Consider the following 27,930-nt stretch of genomic DNA (forward strand, 5'->3'; position numbering starts at 1 on the left):
TTAAATATTTTATTATAAAAAAATAAACATTTTTGGACATTGTTTTTATTATCATATTTCTTCTTTTGCACATATGAGGTTTTATTTACACCCGTCCCGGCCGACAGCGTGCTTTATTGCTCCATGAAAACGTCAGTCAGGGAGTGGGACGATGCTGCTGCGTGCGAGTTCCACCTTACGTGCCGTGACTGCAAGACACCCTGCAACAATGTCCAGATGACGAGATATCAAGAATAACTTGTTCACGCAGCAAGAATTTCCAAGTTAGTTGTTACATACTTTAAAAACCCACGATAACGACTTTAATGCAATGCAACAGAATCGTGAATTATATTTGCTTCGCTAGCATAGCAACTTCTTTAGCCAATCATGTTTTGTTAGCCCAGCATGGAAATCATCTCTAATTAATTCCATCTGCCTTCACGTTCATTCATCGGGGTAAGAAATAATGCAGTGGAGGGACATTACAAACACTAAATGAATGCAATGCCTGCCATACAGTAGCTCCATAATGGATGGGGAGGAGGAAGTCGTGCAAGCTTTGTTGAGAATAATCAGGAAAAAAATATCTCCGAGTGTAAACAACATTGTATTTGCCGCCATCAGTCTCCCCAACAACCTTTCCTTAATGCCGGAATTAGTTTTCCATAAACATGTTACATGGCCCTTAAGTTACAACATTACATAATATTCCAACATGACGTTGAAGCAATTCCTTAAACTGCAGTTAAAGGGTATATAATATTTCTTGTCATTAATCTTCCACAACAGTGTCGATAAAAACAAAACAAAAAAACAGAATAAGCAATCTGAATCAAGCAATTGGAATTGGTTCACAAAAAGCAAATACACAGTGCGACGCTGTACAGTACAATCATAGATTCATACAACAATAATACACAATCAGTATTGATCACATTCACAACGTCAAATGTCGACTCTCGAAACGTCATTGAAAACCAACGTACCGGTATGCAGTATTCAGTACTAACGATCTGGTCCATAGCGTATTGGCGTTATAGGAAGCTGTGGACCAGTACCATATCGGTTATAGAGTGTATATTCGTGCTGAACACCTTTTTTTTATGTCTGTGTGTTGTTTCGAAAATATTGAACCAATGGAAAGTAGTAAAAAGTGCTTTGGACAAAACCTCTTAACTCCATAATTGGACCCTTAAAATGTCTGCTAAAGCAACTAACTCCACCACCTCTCCCCCTCTCATGAAAGTAATTGACAATATATAAAGTTACAACACCAACATTGATGGGGCTGTATTGCTTTGTTTTAAAAATGTAAGGTTTTCTTTATTCCCTGAAAAATGTATATTTTTCATTTCCTGAAAAAATTACATTTTGGAGTTGGAGCAGAGATATATAATGTGTGTTATATGTTGTTGTTTCTGGCAGGTCATGGATCTTTATAGATCATGGGAGATGAATGCTGTGAAGAAAGATCTTATCGATCTGTGTATGGATCATCCCCCGGGTACTCCCGTGCATCGGCTCCACATGCTCTACCAACACATCTATGGAAAACCCTTGGAAATAAAAAAAAGGCAATGTCCAATTCTCAAACTTATGATTAATGTAAATTGAATTGAATGTGAAATTAGCTAATATCTATAATTCTACCATATTTACTGTTTTACTTGAATGAGTGCTTGGCTTGTCAAATAAGTATTTTGATGTAGTGCCTCACAATTCTGACTTGTAGCAACCTGGAGACATTTCTGAGGAGTTTTCCCGAGCTACGGTTCTCCTCATCTGGAGAGCTCAGTGTTTGGCACAGCACTGGTCAAGTATCTCCAGCATCATCTACTTCATCCATATCATCAGCACAACCAGCTGCCAAAAGAAGAAGTAAAGGTGAGCAGGGATGATGTGGTGTCATTGTTATAAATCACCATATACAGTTAATATGTGCGTGTGTGTTTGTGTTAGGTTGCGCACAAGTGGTGAAAAACAACCATGCTGTTTTCGTGCTCAGACGCAGCCACCCACACTCCGTAAGGGAGTGGTTGCACCACTCAAAAATCACACCTGTGTGAAGTGAAGGGAGCTCTTATCATCGTACATCATCCTTTCATTGTTAATGGGAATTTAATATTTTTGTAGGACAAAAATAGACGATTTGCTTGTCTACATTTGACATAAATTCTCCATTCTTATTGTTTGTGTAAGACTAAAATCTACACTATAGCTGAATATAGGACAAAAACATTAAACCACCAGGGTAAATAAAGGCTGGGCACGTATGTTTTAAATATAAATGTATCGTATCAAAATATAATTCCTGCTGTTCTCTGTTCAGTACCGGTACATATATGATTGGAAAACTTTAGTATTTCCTGCCTCTATGGCATTGCAGTGATCTAGCATCAACAGAAGGTCACATGGTTTCCTAGACAACAACTCGAGTGAATCGGCTGATGATGAGATCAGGAAAGTGAAACTCATTACTAGTGTGCTCTCCCCCTCCTCGCTGTCCTGTTCTCACGTCATCCCTCTGCTTCATTCGGTCTTCTTTTCCCTTGTATCAGAAACACTAAGCTCCCTTAAGAGTCTAGTGTTTATATTTCTGTCTCAACACCACCCTGCACGGAGTATAGTCTACCTTTTTAGTCATTGTAAAACAATTACCGGTAGCTAGAGAACTAAAGACTGAGAGGACTGTAAAATAATGCCATACTGTAAAATAAATCCTGTCTACTGACTGGATAAAGTAGACCTTTTAAGCAGTTACCATAACATTAAGAGTGTGCACCCTAGCTGTGCTTAAGCAAGGTCACAGAGAGAGAGAGATTTCTATATAGTGTCTGGAAAAGTAAAGACACGTCAGAGCTCTCCAGGACAGACACCTCTGGCCTGCGCTTCAAGGGGCGCCCCGACGAACGGGACTGATGTGATCGATTGATTTGATTCGTGATCTAACAGGTCGTATTTGCTTTCATCCATGTCATTTGCTGTTCATATTCATATCACATGGACCCATTCATTTTGGGATATGCATCCCGACGGTAATCACTCAAATATGCCATTTCTTAAGATCCCATTGAGTTATGTTTACAGCCCTGTTCTTTGGACTTTATATAACCTTTGAACAATAACGACGCATTACTACACAGAACACAGTGTAGGCCAGATGACGAGGAGTGCTTGCTGCTCTCTAATATTTTTGGTACAGGGTGGCCTCAGGGCGGCCGTCAGATGGGGGCGGTATTGATTCACAAGTTCACACAGTACGCTGTGAAACAAAATGTGATTGTGGAGCAAGCGAGTGTCTTCCATCTGGCGGAGTCGGGTCAGGCCTCTCTCTGCCCACTGCTCTTGTTGCAGCCAGGTTTCTGTTTCCAGGAATAGGAGAGTGTGCCTGAATGAGCATACCGGCTTACTTTCAGTTTCCTTTCTCTATGGCTTCACTGGGATTGGCCCACTGTAAAATGAAAACACTGGCAACATGAATAAGACAGGAAGGAAGGGGGATTTTAAATCCACAACAGAGGAGGATTGTTACTGTCTGATTCAGATACTGGCCACTGACTGACGGGTGAGAAATTGGTAAGAGGCTATCTTTTTCTCCCGTTTTTACATTTCATCTATTTATTAGTGTGGTTCTGTACATGGAATTGTGTTTTTGTAATAGTTTTCTCATGTAGCTAGTAGTTTGGTTACTGCTTGGCTGTTTCATTATGTTGTAAGCAGACAAGGTTGTGAATACAAACAAATCTAACCTTAAGCTCTGTGATCACGTTGCATTGTGGGGTAAGCTTGTTGATTAGCTACATGCCTACAACAGGGACACTGTGATAAAGACATTTCCTCTTGAGCCACACATGTGTAATTGTATTTCATTTTCTGTTTATCATAACCTCATTTCACACTCAATATTCCCACATCTCAGTCAATGGTCATTATCAAACACTGTTTGCCAACTATGCCGGCTAAAGTTAGCAATCAGTTGCTTGTTCTACAGTTTTATATACATATTTCGTTCATTTCATTTAATCATTTGGACAGACAATTGGTTGGTCAACATACAGTTTTAAGTTACCATTACTATGTTGTCAAACACCCACTACTCACACCATCCTCATTTCCTGGTCAAAGTTTCACAAAAGAGTCACTACGGCATCCACTGCTCCTTTTATAGGTGGAGGGTTCAATTGGGTTGCACCATGTTGCAGGGGTGCCTGGGTCTGGCAATACATTTTAATTGATTGCAACGGGACGGGTTATTTAAAACCTGGTTTGTTAATCATTTTAGGATTGACAATTATACTGTAAATGTTTCTAGGTTACATGTTCACTAGTTGGGTAAGTGAATGCTTTGGGGAAACCTGTCTTTAGACAGTTGGTATGGGCCACTAGGGAGAGGCCTGAGTTGGACTTCATGAGACATGAAAAGAGTGGGCATAATGCGGGAAGCTCTGCCCTAAGACAGTGTTAGGACTGGTAACGTCCAGACTGGGTGCTAGAATTTAAGCATATATCAATCATGTAAGTTTGTTGTTTTCAATTTTGCAGTTTATTTTTTTAAAGGATCCCTGGCTAATAAGACAAATTAAAACATTATACTTGCCCTCTATAACTAAAAATAAAAACACCTTAAATATTGTATTTCTTTCATAAATAGATAATCTTTCACTCAATAGGAAAAGTTGATGATTTCATATGTCCGTGTGGTCCAGTCCTATTAGAATATATGGAATGCATGCAAGTGCTAATAAAGTATTTAAAATATTGCTTTGATGCTCATACTATCCTTAGGAAGTATTACGTTTATTATTAGCATAAATGCATTCCATAGAGCTAGACCATATGGACAAATGACATCATCAACTTGCGACAGGAGCAGTTCCTATTGAGTGAAAGATTCCTTTATTTATGAAAGAAATAAAATATTGAAGGTGTTTTTATTTTAGTTGTAGACTAGACGTCAAGTTTAATGTTTTAAGGCATATTTGTTTTATTAGCCAGGGATCCTTTTAAACAAAAGCCACCACTATCACCACTAAATAAATGAACAATTCTTAGACGACTTCCCCTTTCTCCATCCTACACGCTAAAGTATAATAAGGTTCAAAGTTCATACCGTTCAAATACCTTTTACTTTTTGGGACCGAAAAGTGTTTTCTACACTGCTCTAGGGCGGGTTCTGCCCCGGTTCTACCTATGCCGGGAGAGCTCGAGAGGGAACCTCTTCTCGGAGCCAATAGTGGAGGGTGAGGTTCCAAACGGGGCTAATGTCAGTCTAGCAAGTATACGGTATTTTGCCTACTGAAAGGTCTAACAAGAACTGCTTTTCTCTCTTTGTTTCTCAATAAAGGCATTTTGCTCACGTCTGGTTTGCATCATGTTTAATTGACTATACTGTATGCTCTATTTTTCTACCTACTAGAATCGCCAAAGATGGTTCTGGAGAATGTAGTGAGCATGCTCAAGCTGCACCCGGGGGGCGTTCCTTTAAAGAAGATGGCCGAATTCTACAACAAGACGTACCACCACAACCTGTCCGCGTCCGCCCTGGGTTTCAAGTCCATGGCCGGCCTGGTCACCTCCCTGGACAGCCTGGTCACCTCCCTGGACGGGGAGCTGGTCTTCCACGTGGCCCACCGGCCTCGAGGCAGAGCCGGGGCGGCAGAGGTGGGGACCGCGAGCGCTGCGCTGGCGTCTGGGACGAACAGTCCGGCAACGCCGCAGAAGTCCACGTCAAAAGCGAAACCACAGTCTCCGGCCCCCGGCGCCGCCTCTCTCCCACAGTCGGCCTCCGACTTGCACTATGGCCCTCCTCCTTCCACGACAATTTCCTTTGGCGGTCCTTTGGGCTCCGCCGCGCCCGTCGCCTCTTCAACCAGCTGCTCCGCTCCCCTCGTCTCGGTCCCCAACGCGTCCAAGTCAAGTGGGAACCTGACGCAAGAACAATTATTACAAAGGGTCTTTGAGGTCAGTTAGCCCATTCTGAGATCAGATTCTAAAAATGTCTTCTACATCCTGACAGTTTTCTGAAAAAGATATGTTTCTATGTCAGTCGTTCTTCGATTTTTCAAAAATAGCTAAAGCATAACATAATGCTAACACCCAAAGGGGTTCTCGCCCAAAATGGGTTAGAGTGGAGACTTGGGGGTGAGTGAGTGTTGGGTACAACCTGTGCAAATGACTCTTAATACATTTTTTTTTTATCAATATGTTACAGGTGATAAAGGCATACTCCTATGCCAATGCCTCACTGGATCAGCTACAGAACTGCTATTTTCTGCACTTTGGCGAAAAACTTCCCCTGCAACAGTACATGTCTGTATATGAAAGCTGGGAGGCCACCAGGAAACAGACCACCGCGCCTGCACCAAAAGGTTCCAATCAAATCATTTAAAACAAAAATCACGGAAGGGAATACAGTTGTAAATGTTAAATCTCTCAGAACAAAATGACAAAATAAATAATAGAATTGGAATGACATATTGTGGACATTCTGCACCACTGACCATTGATATCAACAGTTACCCAAACCATATCAACATGCTCTAAATTCTAACATTCCATAGAAATAACTGACCAAGCATCAGGACCAAATGTTGACCAAGTGATGGCTCCGCTAAAGCAACCTGGAGGTAGACACACACACACACACACACACACACACACACACACACACACACACACAGTGGAAAAACATGCATGCATTATTTTAAAAAGTTGCCATCACATCCAACATGAAAATGTTATTCCTGTCTTTCTGCATATCTCAGCCACACCGAAAAAACTCGTGAAGGATGATCACCAGCCCTCTCCGTCCAAACTCACGACCGCCGGGAAGGCGAGCGACCCGGCGAGCACCTCGATCAATCAATGGAGCTCCCGGCCTCCGTTGATCGCTACCCCGCCATCCGCTACCCCGCCCGTCCTCCTCCAAGCGCTGGTGTCTGCCACCGCCGCGCGTGACTCTGACTTCCCGGCCCTGTCCGAGCTCGACAAACTGTCCAAGACCCAGCAGAGGAGGCTGCTGAGAGAAGACGTCTATAGAAAAGCCAACGTTCTCCCAAAGGAAGAATACAACGCCCAGCTGAGGGAGGTGCACGGGGCTAACATGCGAGCGGCGGATGTACTGATGGCGGAAGAGGAGGACGCGAAGAGCAGGAGGCAGAAGAGGGTCCTGGACCCGGACATGGTCAACAGTTTGATGCAGGACGTGATCCGAGACATCGCCACAGAGGGAGAGTTGGTCACCAAAGATAAGGTGAAGAAGAACGTCCCAAACTAGCTTATCCCAGCATTTAGGCCTGACCTCGAAATTTAAAAAAAAATCTTCTAAATCCTCCAGTTTTCTGAAATAAATATTTTCAGAATTTTTCAAAAATAGCAGATTGTAGGTCTGCTATTTTTGAAAAATTGTGAAAATATTTATTCATAAATAAATAGCTCATAGCGCGCCACTCGGTGGCGCTATGAGCTTGTAGATCTGCTATTGTTCAGTAGCTAAATTATAACATAATGTTTAAAACACCAAAAGGGGTTCCTGCCCAAAATGGGTTAACACCCCGATCGCCCAGTTCACCGTCCTTTCAATCAGTAACACCCAGCACCCAGGACGAAACTCTTAAAACGTCAATAACTCTTGATCTAAATCATTCCGTCCAATTCTAAGAAAAGATCATGTGTTAGACGGCCCACCGCGGTCCCGTCGCTAGTCGCGTTAGATTTAATCATACCTCCCGTTGTTGTCGATCGGCTCTAGAGTGTTTTGGCTACATTTAGCTGCTACAGCCACATCCGGGATAACATCCGGTCCGTCGGTAAAAGTGCTCCGCTACTATAAATGGACGGGCGCTATGATTTAATGGTTCAAATCGCAGTGTTAATAGACATTTGATAGGATTCCTGACGTTTTCTTCCCGTTTGTCCCCAGGTGATATTCAGGGTGTGCACGTTGATGCAGGTTCCTTCGCTGGAAGCGGGCAGAATCAAACCCTGGCAAATACCAGCTCTGAAGGACCTTCAGTATCTCATCAGAGAGATCCACATGTTTATCGAGGTTGAGACACACACACACACACACACACACGCACACACACACACACACACACACACACAATCAAGCGATTCAAGCATATTGATTGATTGATTGATTGAAATATTTTTTCAGAATTAATTACAGTTTGCAGAATTTCAGTACATTTCAAGCACAAACTCAATACAAAGACTGTTAACTGTGAGTGGACGACCCAATTATGCATTACACTTGTTTACAAGAGGGTCCACCGTGTTCAATTCATCAAAACATTTAGAGACGTACAAATGGACACTTCTATATAGCTAAAGAACAGAACAGGAATTCATCATAAAGGGAAAAGAAACGCATCATGTCGTATGTTTGTTTGCACTCTAAAGTGGCGTTGTCTGTGTCATCAGGCCACAGAAGCGGCGGCGGCCATGTGCACGCTGTACGAGCTGGGCCAGTCGCTGGCCGCCCTGAAGGACAAGAAGCGCTACGAGGAGCTCCACCTGGGGCCCCTCTGCAAGCTGCCGCTCATCCACCGCATGTTCAAGATCGACAGCAACACCAAGGACGACGACATCCACCAGATCGAGACCGTGGACATCCTGAGGGTGCGACTGGCTCAATTAAGCAATAATAGTTTTAAATTAGTGTGTTTTTTTTTTTTTTTTTTCCCCAGGTGGGGCTGAGAAATGGCCGTGTTTTTTTCCATTGCTGTACGAAACCTTGCTGCAGCGTGAAAGCATGAGTTAAAAAGATAGTATCAACCACAAGCAAAAAGGTTCTGTATGTACATAGACTGCATTTTGTTTCGGCTCAAGAGCAGACAAGAGGGTGGCACAAGTGGCTCTGAAAGATATTTTTGGGTCTTTTTTGTCTTTATTAATAGTTGTACTAGACACTCGAACCCGCGACACGCTGTCATGCTGGATTACCAGCCAAGGTGCCTGGACCGCTAAGCCGGCCCAGGCCCTCATGGACCTTAATAGTCTGTAGTGTCACTTCCAGCTTCCTCCACATCATTGTTTTTGAGATTGGATAGAAAAGGACTGAAGACATAAGATTCAGAAGACATGTTGTCGTAACTACAGACGTTTGTGATGCAACATACAGAATGAGTATGCGGCCACAGTTTGACTTGAATTTCTCCATTATGTTCTCTTTATTGCAGAACCTGCGCATGTTCAGGAGGACACAGTCGCAGAAGAACAAACCGAAGATAGACCTGGCGGATTTCATGAAGTACCTGGCTGATCACTACAACAGCGACTCTCCCTATGAGCTGGGTATCAGGATACACAGCATGGGGTTGCCCATAGCGGTGAGAGAGACATGTCAAAATGTATAAGTTAATGACGAATGAATTGATGACTAACGAATGTAAAATAGATGGCATGCTATGTAGACAGATGCCAGGTCATTGTAGACCTGGCATCCTGTAGTGTGTATAGTCTACGTAGATTATAGATTTCTCTTTCTTGAGATTACACTGTTTTAGACTGGGGATAGGTTCTTTGTTTACCTATGATCCCAGAGCACTATTTCTGTGCCTTTGATGTATTACCTTGCGTTTTCCTTGCTTACTGTAAATCGCTCTAGTAAGTGCCTAAATCGTAATTTTAAATTGTATTGCAGGCAAACGACAATAAAAACACGAGATCAGTCACCATTATCGGCTACTATTGAGTGGCCAATCAACACTATTATTATTATTCTTCTGTCCTCTCCAGTCCCTGATAAAGGTGACTCGTCAGGAGCACCTCTACCTGCAGCAGGCCCAGGAGGTCATCCAGAGAGAGCTGGAGGAAGAGGCTCTGGAGAGGATGAGGAGGATCAAGAGGAGCGTGATGGAGCCCGCACAGGGCCCCGTCATGTTCTCCTCGCTGGGCGGCGCAGAGCTCCGGAAGAAGTACGTCTCCATGACGGCGGCCGAGGCGGTGCTCGCGGTCTTCACGAACGCCGCAGAGGTCTTCAGCCCCAAGATGACCAAGGTATACATAGGACCAATGGTATATTGGACTGGGGCGATTGACCCAACTGAGAATGTGTCGATCATTGGTTCATATTGCTTCATCGTCGTTGCTGTTGGAACACTAGGCCAACGTGCTTTTAGAATAGGACAAACGGAACTCAAGGTTAGGAGGTCACTCGGAGCTCACGCGTCTTCCTTTGTTGCCAGCAATTATAAATTCTCCTATAGAATATACTGACATATCGCATATCTGGTTGCATTTTATTGCTTGGAATATCATCGTCTTGCTTGCTTCACTCTGGTTCTGGACATTTGCGTTAACTCGTCAGGGATTTGAGTGGCTCATATGACACCCTAGCACGGTGTCCTTTTATTTGCCCCTTTAGAAGACTGGGTGATGATTCCGCTAAGCCCCTCACTATGTGCTGCTGCCGGGGAGGCTGACTGTCGACTGTGAACAGGGAATCATAGCGCGGCTCGCCTCCTCTCCACTCATTAACAGAAATGTCACCCCTTCAATCTGCTAATCCTTTAACGAGGGACTGTGGCATATTTGAGTTGTTTTTAGTTTGGGGACGCTGGCCAGTTTGTTAGCATTTGTGGGTAGCTAAGCTGCGCTGGCTTGGAGACGTGGAGCCTGACCCTGTGATGTTGACAAACTTGACAGTCGCCGAATGTAAATGTTGTGGCGTTAAATAGTTCAGCTCTGTGCGACTGCAGGCTGTTCATTATCCATAACAAATTGCTATTTGCACAAAACCCCGTTTCTCGTTTTAATCTGTCATGTAGACATTTCACATGGGAGCAAATCTCCCTAAAGCTAGAAATGAGACAGCCAAGACATTGTTTTTTTGGTCTGGGTGACACTTTAATAACCCACTTTGTTCCATTCATTAAGAAACTGTTATGGTATCAGAGCAGCTCGGGCCCGTGGGTCAAATCTCGAGTGAATTATTTTCTAAAGAAAAAAGCATCAGCATTTGTAGTGATTAGGATGATTGATTTATGATCTTGTTGATCACAAATCAAGTCCTCACTTGTCATTTAAATGTACATGTTTTTGTTTGGGTGAACTTGCAGCAAGTACATTTTTAGGTTCTTACTAATACTTAAATCGGGAACATGGAATGGCTTGCAAGTAACGGTGTCAACTCAGGTCTTGACAACGTTTTTTTCATCACTCACTCTGTCTGATCAGTTTGATGAAAGTCGTCAATACATCTTCAGATCATCCTGTACTTGAAGTGTACATGGTGTTCCACTTTGAAAAAGAGCCGTTTCCTGTTGTTGTTTCCAGATTGAATAGTCCAAAGTCACTCAACATCTGAAGTCTGTTAGGTGGACAATTCCTTTATTTCAAGGACAGACTAAGGATTATAACTCCAATGTCTGCCTCAGTCTACTCCCAGGACAGTCTAAAGGTGCGTTCAGACTTGAATTTAAATATTTGCCGCGATTCGTCCCGTTTTTGCTGTGCCAGGTCGCGCCGTGCCCGCTCACAGCGCTCGCGCAACTTCTCGTCTTTGCATTGACTTTGTATGTAATCGCGCCGCTCTAACCATCCAAGCCTGAACGTACCTTTAAGACGGCTAGAACTAGAGCTGCGCCGATAATCGGCCAGTGATCGGTGATCTGGAGAAACGGATCTTTTACACCATTTAAGTGGTATAAATGTCAATCAGTCGGATATATAGTATAACATAATTTAGCATTTTTGTGAGAGGCCTAAACATTCTCCCCTTCCTCCCCACACACAGGAACAGTTTTGACGTAGGTTTGACATATAATTATTTTGCACATTTTGTGAGAAAAACATCGGTATCGGTCCCAAAAAACCTGATCGGAGCATCCCTAGCAAGAACCCCAATGTCTATTTCAGTCTGCACCTACAGTACTGTACTTACTGTGTCCTGTTACTGTAAAGACTGAGTATCACACACACTGGATAGACTGCAATGGTGTCTGATGATGAAGGCCACAAGCTGAAAACCCTTGGTCTAACAATAACCCATTTAGGCCTGACGTCGAAATAAAGAAAACGTTCGCTCTGAAAGAATATATATATTCAAAGATTTGTTCCGCATTTTTCAAAAATAGCAGAACTACAAGCTCGTAGCACGCCACTTGGTGGTGCGCTATGAGCTTGTATATCTTCTTTTTTTTTACCCTGGGTAGTAGCTGAGCACAACACACACAGACACACATTAAAACCTGGGAGCTGACCAGTACAACCACAGTCTTATACTGTTGGCCACTAGGTAGCTCCAGGGGGAGCAGTTGGGGGTTCAGTGCCTTGCTCAAGGGCACTTCAGCGGTGTTGGGTGAGTGATGACAATCACTTCCCCACCCATATTTTTCCTGCCCGTCCGGGGAATCGAACCGGCAACCTTTCGGCAACAAGGGCGCTCCTCTAACCCTTAGGCCACCGCTGCCCCCTAGATCTGCTATTTTTCAATAGCTAACGTATAACATAATGCTTATTTAATACACCAAAACGGGTTCCCGTCCAGAATGGGATAAAGTTGTTCTATATATTTCAAGTGTTAGTGGAGTTCTGACCTAGTTCTAGACCGTGGACATTTCTGCCTTCTCCATGCACCTTGGAAGTATGTGAAGTTGTGCCAGAAAGTCCCACTCTGGAAAATGGGTCCCTTACTAAGACAGAAGTGCAGTCATATACACTGGTGTCACCGTCACGCTCACTACATTACTGTCCTTCACTTGAACAGTGGACTGCATTCATATTCATAAATCTATACCTAATAGCTTCTGTTAATAGCTGCTCATACATCATGCAAGACCCCAAGTCTGCTTTGACTTTGGTTGTTGGTTGGTAGCTTTATTTAAAATCTGTGTAAGCTACTATCTATTTACTTACTTATTTTCCATTCTTGAATCTTCAATGTATCTGTATTTGTCCCGTGTTTCATACTGCGGGGCTGCTATGACAATTGCATTTTCCTCGTGTGATCAATAAAGGCTGTGATCAATTACTACATACTAGCCCTTACCCGTTGTGAGATATTTGCCCCCCTAGGGGGGCGTTTTCGCATTTTTAATTCACTAATAAATTCATAATTAATTTACAATTTGTTAAACTGGAAAAAGTTCGTTAAGACCTCCGTATTATTACGGTCAATGCCTGTGTGAAAAGTGGGAGTGATTGGTGCAGGCAGTGAGGAGCTACGGCAGTCACAGTGACAGACAGACACACAGACAGACACACACACAGACATTGACTGAATTATAGTATGATGATGATGATGATGATGATTGTGTTTGTGTGTGCCTGTGAGTACTACCCTTGGGTGATACAGAGTTTTATTTTTGTATTATCATTTTTTTAAACAACAGCGCGTCATGGATTTCCTGCTGCTCGTATCAAGTGACCGCCTGTCGACGACCCTCTTCCAACTGGCTATCTGCGGCGGGTCGCTGGCGACTCCGCAGGACCTGGTGGCCAAGGAGAAGCCGTCCAAGAAGACGGAACAAAACGACACCGAGGACAAATCCACCGCTGCGCCCCCGAGTGAAGGTTAATCCCAAACACAACACAGGACGAGATCATAGAAATAAACTAAATGTGTAAAACGGACAAATTCTGTTGAGCGACTTTCAGGAGATGAATGTATAAATAAGTCGCTGAGAGGCGATGGGATGGGCCAGGTTGTCAGACGCGCTCCGCAAACAAAAGGATTTCGCTGGGTCCAAAACAATGCGTTTAAGGTGTTTCATTGAAGCAAGGTGCATAACTAAAAGGGTGCCCAAACATAAAGCAAAGTAGCCACAGCGATCAAACGTAATCAAAGTAAATAAAAGAAAGCAAAATAAGCGGTATAAAGCGGTCAACAAAAGTGCGGCTTCCCACACACCCCCTCTCTCTCTCACTGTGTGTGAAGCAGGTGAACTAGGTGAGGTATTGAATGAATCGGGTCCATTCCAGGGACTCCCTGGAACAACATATTTTCAGATGGGGGTCGGTCGCCAAGTAAGGGATAATATCTGGCTAGGTGGTCATTGTCGGGAGATAATAATCCCTGGGTTGTGAAGTTGTCGATTGTAGACGCTAGTAATGAAAGGCAGTTCAGAACTAAGACATCGGTTTATCTGTTGTGTTGTTTTGGTTAGGCAGGAGGGGGCGTTATTTAATGGAACGACTAGCTTTCCCTCCTCTGTCCCTCAGCCGCTGTCAAGCAGTACCTTAAGGACAGCCTGTCCAGTCACAGCTCAGCCGTCACCCTGGCCCACATTTCATCGCTGGAGAAGAAGTTGATTAAACACTTCCAGGTCAAAGAGTTCCCGTCTCTAGAGAAGGGCACCTTCCTGGAGTTCTTGGTAAAACACATTCAGGTAGGATCTCCCATACCAGAAAAAGACAAAAAAAAAAAAGATAAAAACGTTTAACTTACATCCTCAGATATAGTTCAGCTGTAAATCTCTTTCCTCTGCAGGTACTGCAGGAGACGGTAGGCGGCGCTGTAAGCCTGGGAGGCGTCAGCGCGGAGTCACAGGGCTGCGGCTTCAGACCCAGCCGACAGGATGTGTTTGAGTTCATCAAACAGTGTGGGGCCAGCGCCGCCGCCAGTGAAGCAGACGCAGTGAGTCACTAACACACAGTGTCGATGTCTTCATTTGTCTTTTTTAAATTGAAGACGCCCACACGCTCACGACGCATCGCTGAAGCCCGCGCTTGACGGTGCTCAACGCCGTTAAACGATGAAATATAAAATAAGGGTTTATCGTAGTTGGTTGACACTGTTGACAAGTGCATTTTTTGAGTGGTGCAACCACTCCAAGGAACAGCAATGTCCGTGTTCACCTATGTGTTCGCCTATGTGTTCACCTATGTATGTGGCCATGAGCATGACTATTAGTACCAGTAGGGGTGCTGTTGTGCCAGAATAGTGCTGCACGTGCTGCACTGTTGCCTGCTAATGAGAGAGAGGGGGGGGGGGGGGAGTTGCAACACTCAGTTCACATGGGTCTGATTTTTTTCATACACGTGCATACACACCTATGAGACTGGGCATGTAAACGTGCACTAATAGGCCAGTCAATCTAAGCTAAAAAAATATATTCTGACCCAAGAGAAATGACAAAAGTAACATATTAAAAATAGAGTATTATATAAATTGTGGATCATGGTAAATTCAGTGGGGTTTCTTTTGCCTTATAGGTTTATAATGCTTCTCCAACTTTCAACCCCTGAATTTATATAATACTCTATTTTTAATATGTTATTTGGATGGCCCTAAGGATCATAAAAAACCTTGAATGATTACTTTTGCAATTTCTTTTTTGTCAAATCTTAGATTGACTGGCCTACTAGGTACTGATCCACAGTCCACAGCTCTCCTCTCAGAGTGTGCAATATACCTTTTATGGAATCAATAATTAGATTAAGTTGATTAACCCATTAGAACCATAGCAGATGTACAAGCTTACAGCGAGCTTGTACATCTGCTATTTTTGAACATTCTTGAAAACCCTTGAAAGTGGGAGAACTACTGATTTAGAAGACATTGTTTTGTAGAATCGGCCTCAGGTCTTTAACCCATTCTTGTATTGTAGGTCTGCTATTTTTTTTTTTATCGTGAAAATGTGGCGCAAATCTTTGAATATTTATTCCTTCAGAGAAAACGTTTTTAACTCAAATCTTTGCTTCTAGGGGGTGTCCCTGGAACAACATATTTTCAGATGGGGGGGGGGGGGGGTATTTTTGAGGGTCCTTGACATGAAAATGTTTGACTGACGACATGAGGTTTTTCAGAAAACGGTCAGGATTTAGAAGACATTTTGTAGAATCGTCCTCGGGTCTAAACGGTTAATGGGCTAAAGTGTTAATGAATTTTATCTAATGGATTACTTGGACTGAACGTATTCACTCAGTTTATCCCACACGTCTCGTCCTGCTGCAGCTCTCCCACATCGAGTGTGCACTGAGATCCCACTATGGCGTGCATGACAGTCGTGACCTGGGGTTTGGCCCCCTGCGGACCTTGGCAGCCCTGGTCCAGCGCCAGAGAGACATGTTGATTGGAGGAGGACTGAGCCAGGTCTACTATGAGTCAGCCCTGTTCGCCAAGCACAGCAGGTAAACAACAAGCTAGCGGTTGTACTGCTGAAATGCTACAGATCCCTCCCGTCCCCTTGTATGTCGAAAATACGATATGTCACTTCTTTGAATATGAATCATCACCGTAACCCGTTCTGAACGGGAACCCCTTTTGGTGTTTTAACTAAGCATTATGTTATACTTTAGCTATTGAAAAAAATTGCAGATCTACAAGCTCATAGCACGCCACCGAGTGGCGCGCTACGAGCTTGTAGGTCTGCTATTTTAGAAAGATCGTGAACATGCGGCACAAATCTTTGAATATATATTCTTTCAGAAGACTTTTTTTTTCCATTTCGACGTCTGGTCTGAATGCGTTATAATAATAATTTATATACGTTTTTTGTTAAAATGGAAAACAATAATTGTACTGCACATACTGTATGATTGTTGGTGATAAGCTGTTCACTAAAAGCTAGAAACTGGAGAAATCATGATTTGTTACTGAGTTCTGGCTATCCTAAAAGTTAAAGTCCCCCTTCCCCCCCCCGGCCTTTTTTCCATACTGTTTTTTCCCTTTTTTAACTGTATATATGATGATTTCCTTTTTTGCATAGAAGTGTAGATAACATCTTTAAATGTTCTGATGAATTGAAAATGGAGGACCCTGATGTAAACAAGTCTTAGTGCATTTTATCCTCGCGGCAGATTTTGTATTGACGTGTGCTTTCGTTCAACTATCCATTCCTATCAATCCTATCAATGAATCCTGATTCTCTCTCTCCCCTGCCATCCCACCCACCCACGCTGCCTCCTGCTAGCAGCGCCGGGGCTCTGTGTGAGTCAGTGGGCCTCCTCGGGGAGGTGTCTCAGACCCGGGCCCTGGCCAGTCTGCTCTCCTGTCCCCTCCTGGAGGATCTGGGCCAGTGGAGTCAGTGGGAGCTGGTCTTCAGGCCTCTCCACGGAGCCCTCAAAGACTTCATCGAAAGGCACGCAGGTAGGAATCGGGGACACCGCTGCGGTTAAGATCATTTTGTGCATTGTGCTGCATTTCTTGCTTTTGTCTATATTTAAGTCACCCAATTCTGAAGAATATACGCGAGATATGCTGTGTACCAGTGGCTCCCAAACTTTTTATCCTGTGACCCAAAAGGCAAATTAGACATTCCTCTGGGACCCAAATTTGTGAAAATGGCAGATCTACAAGCTCACAACGCACCACTTCACGCCACGTTGTGAGCTTGTAGTTCGGCTCTTTTCACGACTTCTTGAACATTTGTTTTCAAATTTTTGGAATTTCTTAGATTTATATTTAGTTTATTCAAGAAATGACTTTGGTATTAATTCATGAAAACTGTTACAAAATGTAGGGACCCATAGCTTTAGCTATTGAAAAATAGCAGATCTACAAGCTCATAGGATTTAGAAGACATTTGTAGAATCGACCTCATGTCTAAATGGGTTAATGATGTGCTTCCAGTCGACACAGACCTGGCAGCCTTGGAGGTGTCGCCAGACGTCCTGCTCAGGATCACCACCGCCACGGGGGACAAGCTCTTCTCCCAGGCCGCCATGGCCCTCGACCCCGTGGGCACGGCCGGCCACCTGGTGTCCATGGTGGTGGCCGACGGCATAGCCAACGCTCCCACGGCCCTCCTGGCCAATCACCTGGAGACCTCGCTGGCGGAAGCTGTGGCTAAAGAAGGTAGTGGACTGGAGTCTACTACAGTACAGTAGTGATGGGAGATTAATCTGCAGACACATCGGTATCGGACGATTTTAGTTTTTAGATTATCAATCAATCAGACGGATTAATTAATCGGTCCGATTAATCGGTCTGTCTTTACAGATAAACAAGCCCAAAATAACAGCTTGAACAAATCTACAAGCTCACAATATTAAATATAAAGGTATTTAAGTTAAATCTGACTTGCCCAAGTCTGCAGTGCAGATACGCTGTTACATGCCAATGAATTAATTCTATCGGATATCGATATCCTCCAAAATGCCTCATCGATGGCATTTTCGATTCCGATAATTCCGAACACTTAATAGCACAATATCCAAAATCACAGACGATATCCAGTATAATATCATGATATGGATATAATATTGATACTAGGGATGTCCTGACCACGTTTCTTTTTGCTCCCGATCCGATCAATTGAAAATGATCGCCCTCGATTTCAGATCACGTAATCGGATCGGGACAACCGTACTTAACGTACTTAACCATGAATGGCTAAAACAGCCATTTTGAAGCCTATCTATAAACAAATGTTGCGTAGTAGTTATGGTGCTGAGAAAGCAGTACAAGTGTTGGCTCCATTATTATAATTACTTTGTTAGATTTGTTCCTGACACTTAGGGCTGTGTGGAATACATTTTATATCATGGTGTGATTTGAAGCACTGACATTAGCAGTAATAATATGGTATATTCCTTTTTCTTACAATTTTGATATAAATACGTCTTATGGGGTAAAGAACTGTTATGGCAACTCCATAGCAGCTATAATGGTAATCTTAACTGTATTAAGACATCATTCATTCATTCATTCATTCAGGTATTTTAAGAGCATGAATTGTGCAAAACTGCAATCATTGGCAAGAAAAAAAAAACATTAAATCAAGCTGCGGAAAGTGAAAATATTTAATATATAATAAAGTGAAAAGCTCAGTACGGTATGCATTTATCAAAATGCCTACCATAGGATCGTCAATGAGTGTGAATTACATTTTTAGCTGTTCATCGTAATATACACTATAAGAAACATAAGAATTGCAACCTCGACAATTTCCGACGTGGTACAAATGTATATTCTACATTCATGGCGTGACGTGGTTATTTTTTTGCTAGATTTGTCGCAGGCTGAAGAGGACATCTCGTGTTACAGCACCGTGGCCCGTTTCCTCTTGGACTGCGTGGTCCGGATCCCCACCAGAACCTGCCAGGCCCTGCTGCAGCAGGTCAGTGGCACTTCTACCACGAAAAAACTGGAATATTATATTGCTACAGACGTTGAACTTTGATTTTCTCTTTGAAGAGTCCCCCTGGCATGCTTTACAGACTCGCAGCCTCCAAAGGCGTCACTGACATTTGTTTGATGTTCATTCATCCACATAGAAATGAACTAGAGGATCTTTTCGGGGGGGGAGTTTCATCAGTGGTAGAGGAATGATTTCACTGCGTTGGAAAAACAGAAAGAAAGATGAGACTTCAAGCGAGCGTCCCTATTTCTGGGCAATGGGGCGGGCATTATAGGCAAACATTTTCATAAAAAGTCAAATATTTTCAAAGATTGCGAAAATGGCAGCTCTATAAGCTCACGACTGAAATATAAGTCAATTTGAGGGTCTGTGACATGAAATTCCCTGAAGTAGTACATTTACTGTTTGGAACCCCTTTTGGTGTTTTAACTAAGCATTATGTTATACTTTAGCTATTGAAAAATAGCAGATCTACGAGCTCGTAGCTTGTAGGTCTGCTTTGAATCTTTGAATATATTCTTTCAGAGCGAACGTTTTTATTTTATTTCGACGTCGGGCCTAAATGGGATAAGAGTAGATGTTTGGTTTACCACAAATGTGTTACAGTTGCAATTGGCTCCCACTGTTGGGAGAGGACTAAAAATATACAGATTGTAGCTTAAGTAATTACATTTGGCAAGTGAAGGGTCACACTCAGAGTGGCAAGATCAGTGGCTTTTTATTTCTCCAGTCCACATGGATTAAAGTTCTCAAGTCTCCATGGCTGTTTTCAGTCATTTTGATTCCATAGAAGCCAGCATGTTTTCTATGGAAGCATGTTGCACAAAGCGAAAAATAGCCTACCGGTATCTACAAGCTCTCAATGTGTCGGATGGGCTATTTTATAGCGCTTTTGATTGATCAAGTCATAATGCTACTCGCGTTAGCATTGGGTTGCTAGCTGGTGTTGTCAATAACACTGAAGCGCGCCATCTTGTTTCTTTCAATCGCCTTTATCTCCTATTCTTGTCCCAGATGGCATTTCTGTTGAAAACCAGGTTTATTGGCCCGGGGCGGCTGGCGTAGCCGTCTGGGCACCTAGGTTGGTAATCCAGTTTGGCAGCGTGCCGCGGGTTCGACTCCCAATCCCAATGGCATTTGCTGCGTGTCACCCCCCCCCCCCAACTCTCTCCCCATTTCCTGCCAGTCTACTTTCTATCAAATAAAGGAGGGAAGGCAAAAAAAGCAAAAATCGTAAAAAATAAATAAACAACACACACTATTTTGACATCATAGCATCTGGTCAGGGATTTTTGGCTCTTCAAAATAAGGTTTGAATGGGGGAAAATGCTGGCGTGAATTATATAGAAGTGTTTAATAATTCCTTAAGTGTTTATGAACAAATGTTTCGGCTATATAGCCTTAATCAATGTTATGCATTTCTGGGCCAAAGTTTGTTCATTTTTAAGGCATATGCAGAAATAAAAACTCACTGATCTTGCCAATCTGAGTGCAACCATTCACTCATTCATTGTTTTAAGAGGACAACGCACCAGGGGAGTCGGAGCACAGTGGTAACAAAAAGTGTATTTCTCTTCAGGACATTAGTCTTAATAGTCGTGTGTGTTTGTGTGCCTTCCAGGTGTTTCTGGAGCCTTTCTCCCGTGTTTTGGGCCAGGCCAAGTCCAAAGCGGTGCTGCTTAGCATGGCCCGGTCCGACCCACGCCACCTGAACCGACTGCACCAGCTGGGCATCCTACTGGGCATCACGGACTGGGTCAAGGACTATCACAGCAAACTGGTGCCTCCACAGAAGCCCGACCATCCCTGCACGGCACCGGTAGTGCAGCGCAAGCAGCGCAAGGTCAGACGCTAAGCCACAGTGAATGTTGCTCTGCTTCTTCACTGTGGAAGGAAATGTGAGATGCATTTGATTAATAAGGATCGTCCTCTGAATTGGTTTTGATTTGGTTCACGTTTGTTGCTTTTAGTCTAATCTGGTGGATTCTGTGAGCAGTGACGATGAAGATCTGGAGGATGCCAACGTGGACGACAGTCTCAGCTCCTCTCACGCGCAACAACAAGGCGAGTCTGAGCCGCAGCTAACCAACATGGCGCCATGTCTTTTTAATAAGTCTTCATACTTTATGAGTATGAGTGTTAGATTTAACCACTTCTTAAACCCTTGTGACCCTATTCTGCGCATGTCATAATAGTTTAATAATTTGTTGAAAATAACAGATCTACAAATGTGTGAGCTATTTTTTGTCTGCATTTGTTTTTGTGCAGAGATTAGGGCCAAGTATAGATAGATCCCCGACACCGGTCAACGAAGTATGCAGGGTTTAAGTAGTTATGCCCTACCTGTATACTTTGTCGTAAGACGAATACAGACAATAGCTTACAAGCTTGTGGACGAGCTTGTATATGTGATATCTTTGAACATTTCCTTATTTTCCTTTCAATTTGAATGTTTTTGAGAATCTTCAACTCTCTGTCATGCCCAACATATGGATGCCATGTTCAAAGTAGTTAACTCTGACAGTGTTAAAACAGAAAAGAAAAAAAAAAATATATATACATTTTTAAACTGTGAGTCAAATGAGCGCTCACTGAGGATTTAGTAGCGAGGGGGCGGGAGGTTAATATCTAATTATGTTGGTTGATTATTGCTGCATATCCTCCTGTACTCAGATGTTGTGGAGGAGGAGGATCTTGAGGAAGAAGATGAAGAGCTGTATGAGTTAACCTCTGTGCCTAATGGAGAGGCGCACAGCTTCAGCCCAAGGCAGAGTGAAGCAGAAGGAAGCAATGAGGACGAGGAGGACGAGGTACAGGTGGAATTGATCATTTCCGACGATGAGGATGCCGCCAGTAGCCAATCGGAGAGTGCGGTAGACCTCCAGAGAGTCATCATCAATGACATCAGGTCTGTCCTTATTTAAAACGTTTACAACATGGCTGTTTGTGTGTGTGTGTGTGTGTGTGTGTGTGTGTGTGTGTGTGTGTGTGTGTGTGTGTGTGTGTGTGTGGGTGTGTGTGTGTGTCGCTAATCTCGCACACCGTTGGGCAGATCAGCGCCAAATTTCTTTATGCCATAGAAGGATATATTTTAATATTTTACTTTAATTTCATAATGGATGGAAGTCTATTGTGCTCTGATTGAGCCGAAGTCAAGCATAGGTTTGTCATAGTCAAAACTTAAGATTTGCTGACTTATGGCACTCGGGTGGCGCAGTGGTAAACCTGCCACCCGCTTTGTCGAGAGTCTACAAACAAACACAATTGGCAGGTGTTCAGGGGAGGGTGACATAAGTCACTGCACGCAGTCCTACGGCCTGGGGTGGCGTTTGTGTCAGCAGGGAGTAGGACAGGGGAAAGATCCACATTGGAGCCACTCTGTTGTGGATCCCCAAGATGATTTGCTGCATGTTGTGTTTTATTTTCTTCTATGTTTTTACACTTTTATTTAGTTCTTTGCCATTGTTCTATCGTTTTATTGTATTCTATTTTTGCGTTCTGCCCTGTGAAGCACCTTGAGCTGCATTTATGTATGAAAAGTGCTATATAAATAAAGTTTATTATTATTATTAGTGTCCTAATCAAGATTCTCGCCCCTTCTTCTGGTTTGCCTCCACTCATGTTATTCTAACAGGAAAAGCGAGTTTGGCGTGGGCGTGGAGTTGAATGCCGAGGGAGAGAAGCTCATGAAGGTCCACCAGGACAGGCTAGGCCGAAGTCTGGACCGTCTCTCTGCCGAGCTCTACAGCAAAGACACGCACTTTGTTCTGGAGCTCATCCAGGTGGTTAACCCATTCTGACCTGAGATCAGATTCTAAAAATGTCTATTACATCCTGACAGTTTTTCATTATTAACCCATTCTGACCTGAGATCAGATTCTAAAAATGTCTTCGATTAAAAAGAAATAGCAGACATACAAGCTCGTAGCGCGCCACTCGGTGGCGCGCTATGAGCTTGTATGTCTGCTATTTTTCAATAGCTAAAGCATAACACAATGCTAAAACAATAAGGGGTTCCCGCCCAGAATGGGTTAACCCCTTTTCTCACTCCCTTTCTTACTCGTATAATTTTGATTAACCCATTTTGGATTGAAGTCGATTAAAAAAAAAGGCTTCTAAATCCTAAAAAATTTCGGAAAAACCTATGTTTCTATGTCAGTGGTGCTCAACCTTTTTCATGTCAAGAACCCCCAGAATTATCTCTATTGGGCCATCGACCCCCATCTCAAAATATGTAGTTCCAGGGACCCCACAGAAGCAAATATTTTAGTTGAAAATGGTCGCTCTGAAATATATATTCAATGACTTGCGACACATTTTAACGATTTTTCAAAAATAGCAGACCTACAAGCTTGTAGATCTGCTATTTTTCAATAGCTAAAGCGTAACATAATGCTTAAAACACCAAAAGGGGTTCCCGCCCCAAAATGGTTTAAGACTAGACTACTGTTCCAGATGCAGAGAAAAACAATGCAGCATATTGGAGCATTTTCCGATGACTCCCAACTGTAACCAGTGCTGCTCAAACCCATGTCCCCCAGAACGCAGACGACAACAGCTACCCGTCGGGTGGCACTGTACCCGCCCTGGCTTTCGTGGTGGAGAGAGACTGCATCACCATTCTCAACAACGAGAGCGGCTTTCGGGAGGAGAACATCAGGGCCATCTGTGACGTAGGACGCACCACCAAGGGCAAACACCAATATGGATACATAGGTAGGTAGTAGGTACAGTACCGTATAGCTACGCGAAGGGCGCCTCGGTGAACTATAAAAAAAAACATACTTTGAGGCACTTATGGGCCCACCTCATCGACTATGCACTTTGATGCTCATCCTCATGTCGGGATGACCCAATTACTGACGCGCAAACACTGTCTGGGATGCAACGTAACGGTGATTTACCAGTTGCGTTTAACCGCCACGAGTGTTGACCAGCTCTCTCATCTCTCTCGCACGCATTTACCGTGGCGCTCTGAGATTACTTCCTGCTCACACTGGCCAAAATATGTCAGTGTCAAGTAGCTGCATGGTAATTAGTCGAGTCCCTTCCTTCCTTGGGGTTGTGAAATGTCAGCTTCAGCACCTGCTGCTGCCGCTGCTGCTAATTACCATAGACAAGACAGCCAGAGGGGACATCTCCTCTTCTTTTTGTTAGCCTGTTCCTATTATGATTACGCAGGTCCTTAACGCAGTGTCATTCCTTTGAGCCGAGATGAAAGCGAAAGCCTCATTTAGACTTTCCTGCACAACGTGGAATTTTCTGTCAACGTCATCGCTTGGAAATTTGTCATCTTTGACAAGCGACACAAGTGTAAATGAACCTCTAGACAGTTTTAGTGTCTCATCGTATTCATCCTCTTGTTTGATGCTGTCTTGGTGTTTGATGGCTGAACGCTTTGCAGGACAAAAGGGCATCGGCTTCAAGTCGGTGTTTAAAGTCACAGACTGTCCCGAGGTACACTCCAACGGTTTTCACCTCCGCTTCGACAAGAACTGCGGTCCCATGGGGTACATCCTGCCACACTGGGTGGAGGACGAGAGGCCGCTGGACATGAACCTGAATGGAATTGATGAGCAAAGGTGAGACGAGGACACTTAACACATTGTACACCCATGCTGATTATCTTGTTTTCACCTGTGTGTGTTTGTCTGTGTATTTGCTAATCAACATTCCGTGCACCGGACACATCGACGGAGAGTATGAGAAACGCATGGATTAGAGACAAAACTCTGCACACCGTCTTGAACGCTCCCAGACATTTAGTAGAGGCATGCAACAAAGTCATGTTTCTATGTCAGTCGTTCTCCAACATTTTTGAGAAGGACCCCCAAAAATATATGTAATTGGCCACCGACCCCACTCTGGAAATATGTTGTTCCAGGGACCCCCCCCAGAAGCAAAGATTTGAGTTAAAAACGTTCTGAAAGAATATATATTCAAAGATTTGCGCCACATTTTCATGATAAAAAAAATAGCAATACCTACAAGCTTGTAGCGCGGCACTCGGTGCTGCGCTACAAGCTTGTAGGTCAGCTATTTTTTCAATAGCTAAAACACAAAATGGGTTCCCGCCCAAAATGGGCTAAAGGACATCCAGTATGTATGAAGTGGGTAGGACTCACATCAACTCACATCAACTAGGACAAACCTGGGGCATGGTAATGAGTCAATAAACAATGATTACAAATGACATCAATAAACCAGTTAGGCATCATGAAATGACACATCAGCACTCGGTGTCAAGCAGTGACTCAGCGTAAATCAACATGAAAGGTTAGGTTAATTAATAGCTTAAATTACATTACATGCTCTCATCAGATGTCTGGTAATATTAAGGACAATAATATCCATCATTCTAACATCAATATCAATCCCCCTAAAAAAAATAATGTCCTACGCTGTAGTCTGAAATCAAATGTAATGCAAATAAAAAGCAGAGAGAGACACACACGTACACACAGATGTTGGAGAGATGTACTGTATGCCATACCACACCTTTGACGTACAATCATACATAATTTGTGCATGTGCAGCGGACAGAGACAAGGAGACACTGAATGCATGCACAATGCACATGCTCCACTGAACTGAACTGTTTCTAGTTGTATTATGCAATCGCTTTTTTTTTAAACACTTGTGTACGGTAGGAGAAAACATGGCAGATAGTCTTAACAAAAAAGTCAACAGACCTACTGGGTCGAGAGAGAGAGGGAGAGCTTAATTCAGACCTTTTCTACAAATGCCATCTAAATCAGTGGTTCTCACACCATTTTGTGTCAAGGATCCCAAAAATGATTTGTATTTGGCCACGGACCCCCATCTGAAAATGTTTTGTGCCAGGGACCCCCAGAAGAGAATATTTATGTTTAATAATCAAAATGATTATTTTTCAAACACTTTTGAAGATTTTTCAGAAATTGCACAAGCTCACACAAGCATGTATATCTGCACTTCTTTGAGAACCAATGTTCTAAATCCTAAGAGTTTTCTGTATAGCTAAAATAGCTATACAGCCATACAGCTTCTCTATAGCTGTACTAGACAACATATAAAAGGACACGGATGCTTTCCCGGTTTTAACGGGTTCAGGCTGTGCCTCGGTTTCTATTTAAAAGCCTGGTCCAAACGTGCTTCCTTCTGCTCCCATTCCTGGCAGCTGGACCACTAGGATCTGCCTTCCCCTGCGCTCGGAGAGCCACCAAACCAGAAACCTGTTCCACGACGTTCACCCCTCCCTGCTTCTCTTCCTGCATCGCCTACGCTCCATCACCATCTACAACCAGGTGTGTGTTAACCACTTAGACCTCTCTATACTCAGTCAAACGGATCTGAGCAGCTGCAACCGTACCATAATCTGCTCCGGATCACTGCGCTGGATATAGCCGATCTGGTCATTTTGGGGCGAATGTTCCCCCGAGAATGGGGATGCTTGGGGTTCATGTGCACCCACGAATGCATGCAAATGGACACAGACAAGTGTACTGTATGCGCACACACACACACACACACACACACACACACACACACACACAGATTTTTTCCCCCTGCGGCTGTGAAAGCCCTGAATGAGGACAGGTAAAAAAATAAAGAATTTAAACTAAGGATCCAGAGCAGCTGTTCCCAATGTTACTTGCACAATGTACATACTAGACAAGTGAAATTCATGTATATTTATTAGGCATGTGGAAAATAATCGATACGTATCGATACATCGATTATGACGTGCGCGATGCGAGTGAATCGGTTCATTCACTGTGTGTCGGTAGAATTGACGGGTGAAATCTCGATGGATCGTTCGCGGAGTGCTTGTATCTGTAAAATCCGTGGTTGCACTGTTTTTTCATGGTAAATTTCACCCTATCCTGTGTTTCCGAGGCGCATTCAACGTACCATCAGAAAGGAAGAAAAAAAAAGGTCTCTCGCGAGTCGCAGGCTCGCAGCGCAGACACAGGGCGCGTTCGGAAATAGCGCACTGAGCCCACTGTGCAATGCAAACTAATAGGAGAGTGTGCTCCGGTGTGGTATTTCCGAACGCGCCCACAGTCAGTGAACAGAAGCTACCGTACGACGGTGCAGAGGGTGCTTCCCGCAGAGGAGACACGTTGAGAACAGACAGACTCAGACTATAATAGCACCCGCGACTAACAGAAGTGAGCCCCACGCATTAAACAAGAAGCACCACCTTTACTCTTTAGCTTTATAAAATAGCTGTCCGAGTAGCTTTGTCCGTCGATCAGTTGACTTTTCACTGTAGCGCTGCGTGCTGGACTGCTGGTAATGATCGAGCCACACTCCACAGCTGTGCTTGCTGATTATCCGACGCAAATCTGCGTCGCGATCATTATCAATTTGTAATTAAAGAAAGCTTCTGCAGTCTTCACACACGTGTACAACAACAACAACGCCACAGCAACTTTCCACTGTCCAGCTTTCCCCTGCTGTTCTCTGGGATAGAAGCCTTATTTATATTCTGCAGCAAGACGGTGTCGCACGCCTAAAATTGCAGATCCACAAGCTCACAGCGGGGCGTGGATGAGACGCGTTGTGAGCTTGTACATCTGCTATGTATTTATAACGTTAATAATACATGCAGGCCAGGGTCTTCAATGTTTTTCAGGTCAAGCCAAGGACCACTTAGCTGAGAGTGAGAGATCAAGTAGGGACCCCATATAGGCAATTATATTATAAAACTGTTGCAGATTAAACTAGACATAGACTTGTTTGACAGCACTACAAGTGTGACCTGTAATTTTTGTTTTGTTTATTTGTTTCTTTTCTATTTATATGTTGGTAACATTAATTGATGAACGATAGGCTATTACATTTTAATCTCTTGAAACCTCTATACTCAAAACCTCAAATTGACCTTTGAGATATAATAATTATACTATAGCCTATGATTATTAGTAATCTAACA

The 27,930-nt window shown here is 43.4% G+C and overlaps 1 protein-coding gene across 5 annotated transcripts in view; it reads left to right on the plus strand.

Annotated features, from left to right (window-relative positions):
• The first annotated feature begins 143 nt into the window (after nt 1-143).
• The window catches only part of LOC308333384 (uncharacterized protein), a 58,901-nt gene continuing 31,114 nt past the window's right edge, over nt 144-27,930 (plus strand). For 2 of the 5 annotated variants that reach the window (XM_080789763.1, XM_080789766.1), the window contains exons 1-25: nt 187-438; nt 1,408-1,556; nt 1,715-1,866; nt 5,399-5,943; nt 6,194-6,350; nt 6,543-6,608; nt 6,747-7,234; nt 7,904-8,029; nt 8,407-8,604; nt 9,165-9,314; nt 9,724-9,984; nt 13,320-13,500; nt 14,149-14,315; nt 14,417-14,563; nt 15,884-16,059; nt 16,842-17,017; nt 17,501-17,725; nt 18,880-18,989; nt 20,632-20,853; nt 20,981-21,074; nt 21,684-21,918; nt 22,645-22,792; nt 23,552-23,726; nt 24,415-24,592; nt 26,170-26,296. In XM_080789763.1, the coding sequence (XP_080645889.1) occupies nt 1,411-1,556; nt 1,715-1,866; nt 5,399-5,943; nt 6,194-6,350; nt 6,543-6,608; nt 6,747-7,234; nt 7,904-8,029; nt 8,407-8,604; nt 9,165-9,314; nt 9,724-9,984; nt 13,320-13,500; nt 14,149-14,315; nt 14,417-14,563; nt 15,884-16,059; nt 16,842-17,017; nt 17,501-17,725; nt 18,880-18,989; nt 20,632-20,853; nt 20,981-21,074; nt 21,684-21,918; nt 22,645-22,792; nt 23,552-23,726; nt 24,415-24,592; nt 26,170-26,296 (4,650 nt within the window). In that variant the 5' untranslated portion in view covers nt 187-438; nt 1,408-1,410. Of the gene's footprint in view, nt 439-1,407; nt 1,557-1,714; nt 1,867-3,441; nt 3,559-5,398; nt 5,944-6,193; nt 6,351-6,542; nt 6,609-6,746; nt 7,235-7,903; nt 8,030-8,406; nt 8,605-9,164; nt 9,315-9,723; nt 9,985-13,319; nt 13,501-14,148; nt 14,316-14,416; nt 14,564-15,883; nt 16,060-16,841; nt 17,018-17,500; nt 17,726-18,879; nt 18,990-20,631; nt 20,854-20,980; nt 21,075-21,683; nt 21,919-22,644; nt 22,793-23,551; nt 23,727-24,414; nt 24,593-26,169; nt 26,297-27,930 lie in introns of those variants that run through there. The other 3 variants (XM_080789764.1, XM_080789765.1, XM_080789767.1) reach the window with 3 other exon arrangements.

Source organism: Protomyctophum bolini (assembly GCF_963924005.1).
Source record: "Protomyctophum bolini genome assembly, chromosome: 18".
NCBI lineage: Eukaryota > Metazoa > Chordata > Actinopteri > Myctophiformes > Myctophidae > Protomyctophum > Protomyctophum bolini.